Consider the following 14323-nt stretch of genomic DNA (forward strand, 5'->3'; position numbering starts at 1 on the left):
AAAAGAAATTGGAAAAAAAAAAAAAAAAAAAGACAGAGTGGAACATAAATAAAAGTTTGGAAAACCAGACATTTGTTGATGATGATGATGATCTTTTAGTTAAAAGTAATCTACAGTAGCCATGTATCCCTACAAATCTTCCCCAATGAAAGCTTCATATCTCTTGATTCTTAAACAGTCAGTTATTCATAATTCATCATTATACACAACCCAACTATATCCTTATCTTTTTACAGTTTTTATAACATGAATTAGTACTATTTTTATTTTATAATTTGTCCATCTCATAATAGAAAATATTTTAAGAATTTTTTTTATACTATGAAATGTATTCAAATTTCTATACAATATTAATTTAATAGTTTTGCATACATAAACATTTGGTTTATTGTTTGACCAAAAAAAACATTGGGTTTATTTGCCCACATATACTTAAACGCAGCGTTTATTCATTTTATACAGACGATGTGAGGGATAATATTATCCAGAAGAAGGATATCTATGATCCGAACGCCAAACGTCTACAACAAAACTGATCAGCGAATCTCTCTCTCATCCTTCTTTGCAGCCAAAAAAGTAGATTCCGCGGCAAATCACAAAATCTCAATCGACAAAGAAGATCACACCAGCAAAAAAAAAAATCGTAATCACGATCAGAAGAAGAGAGAGATAGAGAAGGAGGAGAAGAGATCTTCAATGGCGGATTCAAACGCAGATAGGCCGCTGAGAAAAATCTCGACAGCTTTCAAGGAACTAGCGGTCGCCGTGAATTCGCAGAGTCCGGAAGTTCCCGTGGCGCAGTTCTCTCACGCCTGCTCTCTTGTCTCGCCTCTCTTCGGTTGCCTTGGGATAGCTTTCAAGTTTGCGGAGATGGACTATGTTGCCAAGGTATTGGCTTCTCCGATTAAGTTGGAGACTTAGTTAGTAGTAGAGAATCGTAATGATTTGTGTAGATAGGTTTGTAGTTATGTTCCCCTTCAGCATGTACTGAGAGATTTTGGAATTGATTAGCGAATTTTCATTTTTTGAAGTATTTGGAATTTTATCTTCTGCATTTGCTAAAAATTTGATGGGTGTTTGTTAATTTTGGGGTTCGGTGATTTATAGGTGGATGATCTTGTGAGGGCGTCGAGTTCGATATCAACGTTAGTGGTAATGATGGACAAAGATATTGAGGCAAACTGTGTCAGGAAAGCTGGTAGTCATACTAGAAACCTTTTGAGGGTTAAGCGTGGTCTTGACATGGTCAGGGTTCTCTTTGAACAGATCATCGCTTCCGAGTAAGTCTCTCTTCTCGACTCTCTCTTTTTTCAGTTTTCTGAATAAGTTTGCATTATCTTGATATGTGTATTAAACTTGATCACCTGAGCCAGCTTGTATAGGCTGGTGTGATTTGAATAAGGACATTGAAGTAAAAGAAAAATGGAGTCTTGTTGTATTTTTTTTTTGATTCAAGATCAGAAGATTTTATACATGTATGTTGATATCATTTGCAGAGGGGATAACTCCTTGAAGGATCCAGCATCTAAGTCTTATGCTCAAGTGTTTGCTCCTCACCATGGATGGGCTATACGGAAAGCTGTTTCTCTAGGGATGTACGCTCTTCCCACTAGGGCTCACCTACTTAATATGCTCAAAGAGGATGGTGAGTTCATCAACTCGTTTATACTCTCGTTCCCACTCTTTGTACTTATATAAGTACATATATGTGTCAGATTAACTAGTAGTTCAAGTAGTCAGGTTTAGCTACATTTTGAACTTTCCCATACCATCTATGTTTGAGATTTCATAAATCGAGTTTCTTCTTCGTTATGTTCTGAAGGCTGTGATTCGCTGACGATTTTTTTTTTCATTTATTTGTGAATCTTTACAGAGGCGGCGGCTAAAATACATATGCAGAGCTATGTCAATTCATCGGCACCATTAATCACATATCTTGATAATCTATTCCTCTCCAAGCAACTCGGTATTGATTGGTGAAGAGCCTGCTTAAAGACTTATAATTATTATCCCTCTTTAGACAAAAAAATAACATGTATGTTCTCATCAATCCATGTAATGTCATAACAACAGCGACGAAATACACTATGAATAAATTGATTATGTCCTTAATCTAACAATTTATCTCTCGTATTAATAAGACACTTCCAAGTTCCAATGTGATCATGTATTATTGTCAACGTGCAGATCAATATCTAACTATGTAAGCAATATTGTAACAGAACTAAATCATTACAACCCCACGCAAAGTTTTACTAGTAACAAACTCATGAAATTTATCATACACACTAAAAAACATCAAAATGTCCACACACACATAGTTGAGGAACGTATCAAAAACAAACAAGGCAGCACGCTTAGATCACTAGTGACCCATCATTACAAATCAAACACAACGAAATACATAAAAAACGAAATTTTCGAGTCATCAACGAGTGCAGGCCGGCTCAAACGCTAAGGGGCCGACAGAGAAGAGAACATAGTCGTGTTCACCGATGTTGATTGTTTTAGAAGGTTTAAGCATAGCACCGGTGGTTCCATTGTTGAGCTGTGACGGGACGGTGCATGTCATCGTTTCAGTCGTGGGTCCGGGATTCGTCGGCCAAGCCCGGCACGTGTGGAAAGCGTAGGTGGTGAGTTTTTTGGGAGCTAACATGAAGAAGTATCCGTTTTTGTCTGTTTTTGTCTCCATTGTCACACCTCTCTTTGTGTTGTTGCATGCAAGCTTTACGGTCGCTCCTATAATTGAAACAGTTTCATTGATTTCAAAACAATAATACATATATAAAAGCTATTCAATAATATCATATGGAAATTTAGTACTATCTCGTTAAATAAAAACAGCATAGAAAAATTATAACTAGAAAATAATAGTAACAAAATGGAGACAAAAATTACAAAAGATAATTTTTTGCATGAACGCCAGGTGGCGTGAGAGACTCGAGGAATGTGAAATGCAGAAGAGTTTTTTTGTTTTTGTTTTTTTTAACATGAATTCATTTGCGTAAATCTCAAAATACATTTTTACTGAATATAGAACATGCATGCCAACACTTTGAAAATACAAATACCCCAACCTAATTAATCTACCAACGTTCTTTCATTCAGAAATCAATCTAACATGCATCATCAGCTAAACGAGATTTTGACCTAAGTTTAGACTATTTTTTGGGGGGGGGAATAAACAGTAATTCATCTCAATTTTTGCAGCCATCAAGTAGATAGAGAGAATATATCTTCTGCGAGACCGTAATGCATGCAGATATCTCAATTTATTTTAGCTACGTAAATTTATTTTAGAAGAAGAAAATTAACTCGCTACATGACATATGAAGATTAAATTTCATGGAAAAGTAAACATGCAACAAACAGTAACCAAAAAAACAATTAAAAAAAATAAAGACAAGATCGGTCAAGATAATTGAAAGAAATCGGAAAATATAAGGACCTTGGACAGGAGATGCATCCAAGAGAGTATCGACGCCGGAATACTTGCAAGATTTGCAATAAACCATGCCTTCAACTGCAACAAGTCTCCGGTTCATCTTAGCCGGCGACGAGGATGGACTCACAGGAGAAGTAGATGAGACTTCATTAGTGTGGATGAAGGTCAAGGAGAAAGAGAGGAGTAGAAGATATTTGAGAGCTTTTATTACTAAACCCATTTTTGTTATTTGTTAAAATGGAAGAGAGAGAAATGAGAATTCTCATCACAGGCCATATTTAAAGCACTAATGAAAAGGCCAAGGTCTAATTCTTATTATTGGTGATACTGATAAAGTGATAGCCGTTTCTCACATTAATACGAAGAAATCAGACTTATGCTCTTTTTTCTTAACAGTTTTTTATATATTATACAGTCTTTAACAAAAAAAAAGGTAACATATTATTCATATATATTAATACAATGGTATGTGCAAAAAGACATTTATTCGCGTGGCCTTAATTTTTTTCTAAAGGTGATGGAGAGAAGAGACTACAAAGCTTGACGTCGTTGACGATGTCGGCGCCACATGTAATATTACCATCAGAAACTTGGTGATGCCTCATGCCTTCGAAAATTTTAGTGAGATGGGGAAGAAATTTGTATATTGCTCCGTGATGCATGCACCTACTATGCATCTCTAAAATATATGAGAAACAAAAGTATGATTTATAAACTTATGGTTTTAACGATATAAATAATTAAAAGCAATATGCATTTCTTGACCATAAACTTATTTCCTTCAATAATGGAAATGTTATCGCGATTCGCGACCGTTTTACCAAAATAGTCACTTCACCGTGTTCCAAACTGTCTATTTTCCAACAATTTTGGTCGCTTTCTCAGTAGAGTACAAAAGCATTAAAAACATTTTCATTGAAGTAGACAACTACTGAGAAAAAACGTTAATAGGTTTCTCTGCCTATAAGTTAAAAGAGTGGGAGGCATAATCATCATTTACTTTTCTTATGATAGATAAGATTTCAAATATACGTTTTAAGTCGTGATAGATTCATTTATTGTGAAGATTCATGCAAATCTAATCTTTAAATTTGTTTGCAGTCCTATTAACGGCTTCCACAACTAGAACCTATTTTCAAATTGGACCACCTTCCATTATGCAAAACAATAATACACAAATCTACCATAATAACTTATCAATAATTCATATATTTTTCTTTTATTATAATTATTGATATACATATTACTCCAAAAATTACAACCTATCTCACTCATTTACCTTTTTTTACATTTCAAATTTTCATTGAAAGGAAACTGCATAAACTTAAGATAATTTCTCAATTTATATATTACTCAATATCCAAATGTTTCCCCTGATATGATACAAAACTTAATATAATTTCTTGTCCAACTATATATATATAAACTTAATATAATTTCTCAATTGATATACATATATATAACTCAGCCGATCTTTTTCTTCATAATTTTTATTTTTGCAACATACTATGAGAATTCAATAGGTTATATATCTGCTGCAACGAAAATGTTCATGCAAAGGTAAGAACATTTCGAAAGCAAACTAGCACAACAAAATAAGACTTCATAACATTAACATAATAATATCTTCTGCCATAACATAGGAACGAAAGAACAACCCATAAAGGATCATACATTAGTCATATTACATATTAGTCCTTGAATTTCAAAATACTTTTGGAGCATGGTGGCAACCTAAGTTTAATATCTTACATAAATAACCTTCCTCCCAAGGTGAAAATGGAGTGATCCGGTCTTCTTATTAATTCTTCAAACGAACGACCAATTCCCGAACATGAAAGCTAAGCAGTGGTTTGATTCATCGTCTTCTAGAACTTTCCACACCGTTGCCTGCTCGTAAGACACCATCCTTCCCATGCTTGATGCACATACTCCCGCCGGAAGATGAGCATAGCCCTGTCAAACAAAATCAAGATTCAGAGTTAAACATCGATTTTCCACGAACATGGCAAAAGGTTTCCCAAGGAAAAGACAAAAACCTGTTGCATGATCTTGGGGAACTCAGAGCAAAGAGCTTTACGACCAGATTCATTGAGAGTCTTGTCTAGCATTATGTCTTGAAGGGCTACAAGAGTAGTTTCCAGCATGTCTAAACCAGTTTGGTTTGCAAATGTGAAAACCGGTGAAGCCTGCAGAAGAGAGTGTCACTTGTCTCAAAAAATGCGAAACATGTCTCAGTCACTAATGAGAAATCTGAATCTGAGCCCTAGTCACTTACGTTTGTTTTGAGGGAGCAGCACAAGATTGCATCAGTGTGATTCCAGAGCTGATGGAGCAACGTGTCACCACTGGTTCGAGAATCAGAGCCAAAGACAAAGAGATCTGCACCAGTGTGAAGGCTACAAAACCAAAAAGAAAAGAAGAGAGTGTCAGATAAATGATACACAGATTATGTAAACAAAAACTTCCTAGATCGCTAATAAGTACCTGTAACTCCGTGAGATCCAACGGACCAGAGTGAGAGCTTCAGGGGAAGTGGGAACAGAGATTGGACTGATACTGGAACCAGGACGAGGAGCAATGGCTAAAGAAACCCTCTGGATCGATCCTACTATGCTCCTCACATACTGACGTGCCATTGAAGCAACATTGTCTCTTGAATGGTTATCAAATGTATACTGGAATGCTATGGTTATCACCGACCTAAAGTTACAGCCATTTGGGTCGGCTTCACCTGCTTGACGTGTGGATCCTTCTAAAGCCGAGGCTAAATCCAGTGTACGGTTTGCAGATGCACCGTTCTATAAGAAAGTGAAAATCTATTAGAATACTGCATCAAGAATAATATATATATTGATCTTTAAATGGCTTTTAGATATATTACCGGAGTTGATTTATGTTCAAGAGGTATGACACGGAAACCAGAAGGAAGCAAAGGTGCATCATCAGCAAATGATTCGTCTATTGGGGCAAAGACAAGCTGTGCACAACCTCCTACCACATTTTCATCAACACCACTACAAAGCTGCAAAAGAATCAAAGGGTCAAAACATATGAACAAGAGAACCAACGAACTGAGAAACTTTGGATGTGAAACAATGAAGTAAAACCTGTAGCAAATACATATCCCGAGCTAAACCCATGTCTTCAGGTGAGTAAGCGTGACCTTCAAGTCTAACCACCTCAAGAGACTGAAACAAGTAATTCAAGAAATGTTTGAGGATTGTAAAAACGTATCTAGAGAGAAGAGAAAGTGAAGCTGTTCTATTCTTTAGTACCTCTTCATGTTCAACTGTCTGGGCCAGGGGAAGAATGACTTGATTACTTGGGAACCCACCAGCTCTAGCGCAAGGAACAGCAAACGGACTTGCTCTAAGCGATGCAGCAGCATAAGCATCCACACCATAATCAGCCCATTCAGAGCGGTGTTCTCTAAGGAACCGAATCAGCACAGCAGGAGGAACATTCTTGATGAAAGAAAGAGATGCAAGTGTTAGTTGGAGAAAGACTGGCACAGAAGATAAGATTTTTCCACTATCAAATCCTTACGATATGTACCTGAAGCAACATAGATGCCTTGGCACAAAGCACGCCACTACCAAAGCTCGGAAGGAAGGAACTACCATACTGAGCACCACCGAACTTCCCAGGGGACAAGTTTATCATAACAGTAATATCCTCTGCGCCATCACTACCCATTGGCGTCCATCCATCGTCCACAAAACCATTAACAGCATCATTGAAACCGCTGGAGTCCATCCATTTAAACAATTAGAATAATGCAAAATGAACACTTGGCAATAAGGCTATTCATGTCAAAGAAGATACTTACCGACAGAGTCTTTGACTGAAGGTTCTTAAAACTGCAGGTTGACGCCCTCCACCATACTGAACTTCTCCACTTGTCTCCTGTGCAATTTGTCTCACATGTCTCAGAGCCTGAATTAGAATCCAAACATAAGAAACAGCAGTATCCCATGTTGTCCGTGTCATTATACACTAAGAAACAAGGTTAGTTGAACTTACAGCGACAGTCATTTTCTGAGCAAGAATCTTGGAAGATTCATAGAGAGGCCTCATGACTTCAGGGACACTCCAGGCCTAACAAATACCAGAAAAACAGAGTCATGAACATATTATAAAGAGAGAGCTGATATGTTAAGAACCAATTTGAGTTGTCACTTACATCCAAATCAACATGATCAACAATGTGGAGAATGGAGCCACCACCCTCACAAGGACGGATAAGAAACCCGCTTGGTCGCATTTCAGCTCTCACAAAGCTTGAAGAAGGTGGTCCAGTGGGGCCACCAGTTGCAGAAGTAAGAGACCTCTCACATACCTGAAGACAGTGAGTGAAGACAACATGAAGTAGTATTAAAATAGAAACCACAAAACAGATCCAAGACCAAGAACTCACCACATAGCTTCCATCTTCTAAACAAGTACTATATCTAAGCGTCCAAAAGTCACGAGCAGCTGCCAATGTTGTCGGAGCATACATCTGCGTGTAAATAAGCTCGATAGTCCCACCGTTTCCAGCAGGTATCACACTCAGAGTATCCACACATCGACAATCACGGAGCCAAGATGGACGATCTTTGAGGATTTCAGCGACCTATATGTTATTTAAAAAAAAAAATCAAGATTATATATTTCTCCTGATCACAAACACAAGCCATAGAAGAATGAAACAAAATCACACATATACCTTCATGGGTTCTAAACTCACGAGGCCGCAGGCACGTGCTGCAATTCCACTGCAGTTGCGGGAAATAGCGACGATGCCAATAGAATCCGGACCAGGCTACACCAGCAAAAGAAGGTTCAGTCAATAACCATTAAAAAAATCCATCTTTAAGACATGAGATTATACAACTTGAGGAGTTTTTTTGTACCTTCATCCCAATCATCTGCACCCAGTCAACAGCAGTTCCTGTAGCCTTGGAAAGGAACTCTGCTAGGGCCTCCTCTGCTATAGAAAGGAGACTAAACAACAACAAAAAAAAACATATAAGTTGTCACATGAATTCAACAAGATGAGGGACATAACAAGCAGAGAAAAAAAGCTCACCCAGCTGGGTTGTTAGCATCTCGTTGGAGATGCTGAGGATTTGGGTTTTGCTGTTGATGTTGCTGACCACTCACGACCACAGACTCACAGCTGTTGTCTGTGGTCGTCCCAGAAGCCTGCATTCCAAAAAAGGTAACAACTTGTAAACAAAATGATTCAAAATAGAATAATAATAATATATCACACAGATACTAATAGAATAGAGAAATAAAAAATGAAGACTTTACAGTGTGAAGTTGATGTTTCATGTGGCCATTCTCATAGACCAAGTGGGAAACTTGCTTCTGCAAACGATCATTCTCTTCCATCAAGAGTTTGTTCATAGCATTGAGTTTTCTGTTCACTGTTTGAAGACGAGCAGCTTCTTTCCTCTGCTTCTCTCGACATCTTAAAATCAAAGAGAAGCTTTCAATAAACCAACAACAACAAAAAACAAAAAAAAGCCAAATGTGTATGTATGATGTGAATAAATATGTTAGTGGATGAACAGAGAGACAGACACCATTTGGCTTTATAAACACATCCAATGATATAAAGAAGGAAAAGATAATGTAAATTTTTTACCATTTATCATTATCATATTCTCTGTTCTGTAACATATTTAAGCTTTTGACAGAAATAAATGTAAAGAGGAGAACGCATTCAAAGACAATTTGATTAGCTGTCCCTTTCTTGAATCTAGATTTTTTTTTTTCAACTGTATATGTGTCAAACCGTAAACAAAAATTGAGAGATTTGTAAGACATGGATCTGCAATAAAATCTGAAACATAATGATCACTACTAAAATCCAGAAAAAAAAGAACTACCCAAAGATTACTAACTAACTAAGCAGTGAGAAAAAATAATAATAATCGTTTTGGTAATATTAAAGAAATAAGAAGAAGAAGAAGATGAATTTATTTCACCTGCGGTTCTGAAACCAAACTTTGATCTGTTTAGGCTCGATGTTGGAGAGGATGGGACATTCTCGTATGAGTTGCTGTCTTCTCAGAGAGCTGGGCTTAGGGCACTCAGTGTAAACTCTCTCAAGAGCTTCCACTTGTTCCGGCGTGTACCTCACATACTTGCCGGAATCTAACCCTTTATCCGGCGACTCTCTGTTCATCGTGTGGACCATCATCATAGCTCAAAATCTAAAGTAAAGAACTTGAAGAAGAAAGGAAAAAAAAAGGAAGAAACTTTCAAAATGGGGTGAAAAATTCGAGAAATACTAGGTTTTTAATGTTGTTGTAGTTGCTGGGTTCTTTTCAAGGGTAGGCTCTCTGAGTAGAGAGAGCCTCCACTCACGTTCATGAGATAATGGTGGTGAGAAAGAAAAAAAAAAAAATAGCAGTTTGGGGGAAAGAAAAAAGAAAATAAAAAAAGAAAGTTTAAATTTTTATTCCTTTCGGTTTATTTGTTCTTTGTTATAAGCGCAGCGCAAGACAGAAAACGCCATAGAGAGACAATGGCTGAGAGAGGAAGGAGAAGAAGAGAAGAAGATAAGAGGAGGAGGAGCAAGTTAAAAGGAAGCAAAGTAAGGGTCTTTATCATCTCTAGACGCCAATCTCGAGATCCTTTTAAGACATGGTCCAACCCAAAATATTAAAAAAAAAAAAAATCTGTAAAAATAAATTACCTTTTGTTTTTTTGTGTGGCGCGCGATAGAAGACACAAGATAAAGGAAGATAAAATATACTACTAACGAAGCAAAAAGTAAAAAATAAGCCAGGTGGGTTGAATTTTATAAAAGCTTTTACTTTTAGGGTTCTCTACTGCAAGAATTTTTTTTTAAAATTAAAAGACTTTTTACAGAACAATTTAGTTACATAATGATGCAATGGAGTTTTTGAATAAAAGATGTTGTTATTTACAAAATCAACTACTAATTACTACAGTAAAATACAAGAGTACATACTAAATTTTATTATTTAATACAGTAAAATATATTCTTGTTTAGTACTGGTATGCAATTAAAGAAAATAATAATTAGGATAGGAGTAATTAAAAGAAGGTGCAGGATAAAAAAAGGGGGAAAGACAATAAAGGAGAAAAGCCAACACACGCAAAACAGTCTCTGCAAAACCCATCTGTTTTATTTTTACTCTACCCACAACAGTAATGATAAAAAATAAGTAGTTTAAAAATAACTAACTTAATAAGGATGCAGAGAGACAGGCCAATCTTTGTTTTTTACTTTTTTACTTTTTTGATATTATTATATTTTATACAGAAGTATATGAAATTGTTGTCAGAAGAAACGGATATTTGACGAAATGGCTATTTTGCTAACTTGGGGAAAAGGAGAAAAAAAAAAAAAAATGCTGTTGTCTTTAGCTCTCTGTGAGAAGGACATAACATAAGTTTGTTTATCTCTCCTCTTTCTTCTCTACTGTTTCTGTCTGATTGAGCATCATGATGGTGATGCTGATGTTTATACATGTTCATGTATATCATCATGTGTGTATGTACGTACATCTTTGTATGCATTAGGTTGATGATGAGATACTGATGAATGATGATGATGCATGCATGCATGAGGAAAATTGTGTGGGAAAATGTTACTAAAGCGCGTGAGAGGCGTGAACGGGTGGTGCGGCTTTATTTTCATTGATAATAAAGTTATAAACATGCCTTAAATCAAGACTTTTATGTGTTTAAAATATTGTTTTACGAATATATAAAAACAGACTTGGTGGCTTAATTAGTCTATGCTCAATTTTACAATCAGTCTTTTTTATTATCAAAAACTATGGAATGGAAATGAATGAATATTTTGCACCATTTCGGTTTCATTTTGATTCTAGGAAGAAAAAAAAAAAAGAGAGGGAGAAGACAGACAAGTTTGGCATTGGTCAGTACAAATCTGTTTATGGGTTCTGTAACAAGTTGTACAAAATCAATGTTCGGACAAACGGCTAACTTCTTATAACACTACGGTCCTACGTGTCTATACGGGCAGGACAAGTCAAATACAAGTAATTTTGTAGTATTGTATACAGAGAGAGAGAGAGAAGAGGAATAAATGAAGCTAGGAGGAGGTCATGTGAAGTCTCATCATGAGTCCAACTTTGTGCATGCGCTTCGATTTTCTACATGGCAGATACCACCCACGTAGCCCCCCTATACTTATATACATACATACTCTCCCTTTTCTTCTCTAGCTAGTGTTGTGCGCAATTAACCATTTTATTTTTATTTTCATAAAAAGATTACAACTACTTTTGTCCATCGAATACACGCAAAATAAATTCTTTTCAAGTTTTATTCTTTCCATAAAACACCACTCAACATTAGTAGTATTAAACTACACAATATATATTACGAGGTTTCTTCTCGCGCCACTCAAAACATATTTCCTTTTGAGTTTGAGTTTTCTTTTCTCATCACGCGGCATTTTACTCTTGCATTTGCATGTACACCATTTTCATTTTGAACTATGGTCCTATATATATAACCTTATACGACCAGTTTCATTTTCATTTTGTACACCATTTTCATATTACTCTTTCCTCGTATATCGTCTTTGAACTATGGTCCCTAGTATAAGTATAACCCATGGAATGTGTTGTAATTGTTTTTAGAAATCACTATGTTTCTATCGAAAGTATATCATATATTTTGGTATTATAATAATTAACAACGATTAAACATAGATCATGTTTTACGTATTTTGCTCACTCAAATACAAAAACCTGTGTAATAAGTAATCAGCAATTTATATTTTGAATGTTCCCTGTTTCCTCGGCTCGAATCCTCTGAAAGGGAAAGAAGGGATACACCCATAACGCATTATACATAATGCAGTGCTCTTTAACCCTCTTTTCTAAAAGGCTTTGGATGCTTTCATAATAAGGAAAATAAAGAAACCATAAATAGAGTGCATAGTTTGGTTGCTGGAGAAAAAAAGAATGTCAAACCTTTTAATTTGACAATATCTATCTTTACAAAATAATAATTGGCTTTGTCTATATATATTTTTTATTTGTTGTGCCAACTTTATATTTTTAGCAAGAGGCATGGAGCAAGAGAGTACCCCACTGGGCCAAGTCCACTCACTCTTGTTCCCATGTCACACATTACATTGCTTGATTTCTCAAATTTACAATGTTTTTTTTTTCTTCTTCTTCTTTTGTTGGTGTCATTTTCCACCATTTGTATACTTCCTTTTGGAGCTCCATTATAGATCTATCTTGTTTCACATGGGATTTTGCTTTTTTTTTTTTTTTTTTTTGGTCAATAACATGCATTATATATCAATATGAATCCGGTTTCGTGACTTATGTTTATAAAGGTATTTGAATATTCGATCCTAATTAACAAGATAGACCACCAAGTAAAATGCTAATTTCCTAACGCGGAAGGTCAGTCCAATAAGGTTGAAAGATAATATATATACAGAAGTGTACTATAAACTGAGATATACACAATGAGTGCAGTCTAACATCTAATTTGGAGTCAAACTAATTAGTGCAGTTGAACTGAAACTTATTTCAGAACCCTACATTTATACTTATGGAATGGCCTAAATTTTCATCTCAAATATAGTATATAGTCATCACTTATCAGATATCATTGAGTGCAAAAATATATATGAAAGTTAGTGGGATCGTATCGTACCATCATTAAATTTAATCATTCTACATGGTATCACCAACACAATATCATTGGACCTTGGTTAGAGTTAAGTGGAAATTAGAGATCATCAGTTTTCCTTAAACATATTTTTTCTATAGTCACTACAAATTTTACATATGGATCTGCAAATTCCAAAATTTGGCTTAAGACTTGAATCTTTAACTACCGAAAAAAAAACCGATGGCCACGTTTTGCTACAGATTACAACATATTAAGTTACTAATTTGGTTTAAACTCTTGCCGTGAGGTCTGTAAAACAATATACGACAATAAAAGCACCATAATAGCTAATCAAACTTCGTATAAATAAATTTAAAGTAAACCAAAAACAAAACATGGATTTACTCCATAAATGGGAAATCGATGCAGCAATGATATTGAAATCACACACTCAATGAAAGGAAAAAGCACAAGTGTCTTTTTATTCCACTCTTTGGAACGAAATGAAAGTTTTATTAGAAGGAAAAAAAAAGTCAAATGAAAAGCCCTATTTATGTCACAATTGTGTTCTTCTTGCTTTGCTTCAATCTCACATCTCTTGTTTCTATATGTGTCTAAAGGGGAGAGATTAAAGAGGTGGAGAAAGGGACCCATGCATGGGCATGATAGAGGTGTAAAGTCAGGCATGGATAGAAAGGAAGGCTCCAAGTTTGATAGGCTGCTCATGCATATATTGTTTTGATCATATTAATATTCATATAAAGTATAATTTAATAATTATGAGTGGGATTAAAGTTTGTGGATATTACTCGCCATGAGGTTTAAAATTGAGCTTATAAAAGACGTTCCACATATATACAATTTTCCGATTACGTCATATGACAACATCGAGTTTGATTTTGAAGAATTCTGCTGAAGAAGATGATCGTTTTAATCAAACAATGGATCCGTTACTCAAAAGATTATACTATTCAATTAAATAATGGATCCGTACGTGACTTAAAATCTTTATATCTCAACCAGGTTAGATAACAATAGTTGATTATGGTATGAGGATCAGTATATATATGATCTATCGATCGAGAAGAGCTGAACAAGAGATACCGAGTTGATTTCAATTTTTAATTTTCCTTCTAGTATCTTACACTGTGTGTGCAACTCACATTAGGAAATGGTTAATTTATTAGCATCAAAATCTCTACATTCTAATTAAACAGTCTATGGCTAGAAAATGAAGTACATTAC

At 35.5% G+C, this 14323-nt stretch overlaps 3 protein-coding genes across 3 annotated transcripts; 1 reads left to right on the forward strand and 2 right to left on the reverse strand.

The window, feature by feature from the left end:
- On the forward strand, positions 522-2154 carry LOC104792225 (accelerated cell death 11). Its single transcript, XM_010518322.1, has 4 exons — positions 522-888; positions 1108-1280; positions 1497-1645; positions 1874-2154. Exons 1-4 carry the CDS (start codon positions 697-699, stop codon positions 1978-1980), a joined length of 621 nt encoding a protein of 206 aa, XP_010516624.1. The 5' UTR covers positions 522-696; the 3' UTR covers positions 1981-2154.
- On the reverse strand, positions 2212-3744 carry LOC104792226 (non-classical arabinogalactan protein 31-like). Its single transcript, XM_010518323.2, has 2 exons — positions 3449-3744; positions 2212-2739 (listed from the first exon to the last, which is right to left on the reverse strand). The coding sequence occupies exons 1-2, from the start codon at positions 3663-3665 to the stop codon at positions 2429-2431; spliced, it is 528 nt and encodes a 175-aa protein (XP_010516625.1). The 5' UTR covers positions 3666-3744; the 3' UTR covers positions 2212-2428.
- Positions 5029-10035, reverse strand: LOC104792228 (homeobox-leucine zipper protein ATHB-14-like). Its single transcript, XM_010518324.2, has 17 exons — positions 9427-10035; positions 8747-8906; positions 8520-8635; positions 8344-8434; positions 8157-8252; positions 7866-8063; positions 7632-7787; positions 7472-7546; positions 7278-7384; positions 7004-7193; positions 6724-6912; positions 6556-6636; positions 6330-6470; positions 5933-6246; positions 5724-5844; positions 5485-5634; positions 5029-5401 (listed from the first exon to the last, which is right to left on the reverse strand). Exons 1-17 carry the CDS (start codon positions 9642-9644, stop codon positions 5255-5257), a joined length of 2550 nt encoding a protein of 849 aa, XP_010516626.1. The 5' UTR covers positions 9645-10035; the 3' UTR covers positions 5029-5254.

This window comes from Camelina sativa, chromosome 6, assembly GCF_000633955.1.
Source record: "Camelina sativa cultivar DH55 chromosome 6, Cs, whole genome shotgun sequence".
Taxonomy (NCBI): domain Eukaryota; kingdom Viridiplantae; phylum Streptophyta; class Magnoliopsida; order Brassicales; family Brassicaceae; genus Camelina; species Camelina sativa.

Bases quoted from the DNA above. Each gene is read 5' to 3' on its own strand.
- LOC104792228 (XM_010518324.2), bottom strand. From the start codon at position 9,644: ATGATGATGGTCCACACGATGAACAGAGAGTCGCCGGATAAAGGGTTA. The intron at 8,253-8,343 runs GTACAAAAAAAC...TTGCTGGTGTAG, and splicing joins TGCAGATGATTGGGATGAAG to CCTGGTCCGGATTCTATTGG. The intron at 7,194-7,277 runs GTAAGTATCTTC...GATGGACTCCAG, and splicing joins TTCAGTCAAAGACTCTGTCG to CGGTTTCAATGATGCTGTTA.
- LOC104792225 (XM_010518322.1), top strand. From the start codon at position 697: ATGGCGGATTCAAACGCAGATAGGCCGCTGAGAAAAATCTCGACAGCT. The intron at 889-1,107 runs GTATTGGCTTCT...GGTGATTTATAG, and splicing joins AGATGGACTATGTTGCCAAG to GTGGATGATCTTGTGAGGGC. The intron at 1,281-1,496 runs GTAAGTCTCTCT...TATCATTTGCAG, and splicing joins GAACAGATCATCGCTTCCGA to AGGGGATAACTCCTTGAAGG.
- LOC104792226 (XM_010518323.2), bottom strand. From the start codon at position 3,665: ATGGGTTTAGTAATAAAAGCTCTCAAATATCTTCTACTCCTCTCTTTC. The intron at 2,740-3,448 runs GTCCTTATATTT...TTTCAATTATAG, and splicing joins GGATGCATCTCCTGTCCAAG to GAGCGACCGTAAAGCTTGCA.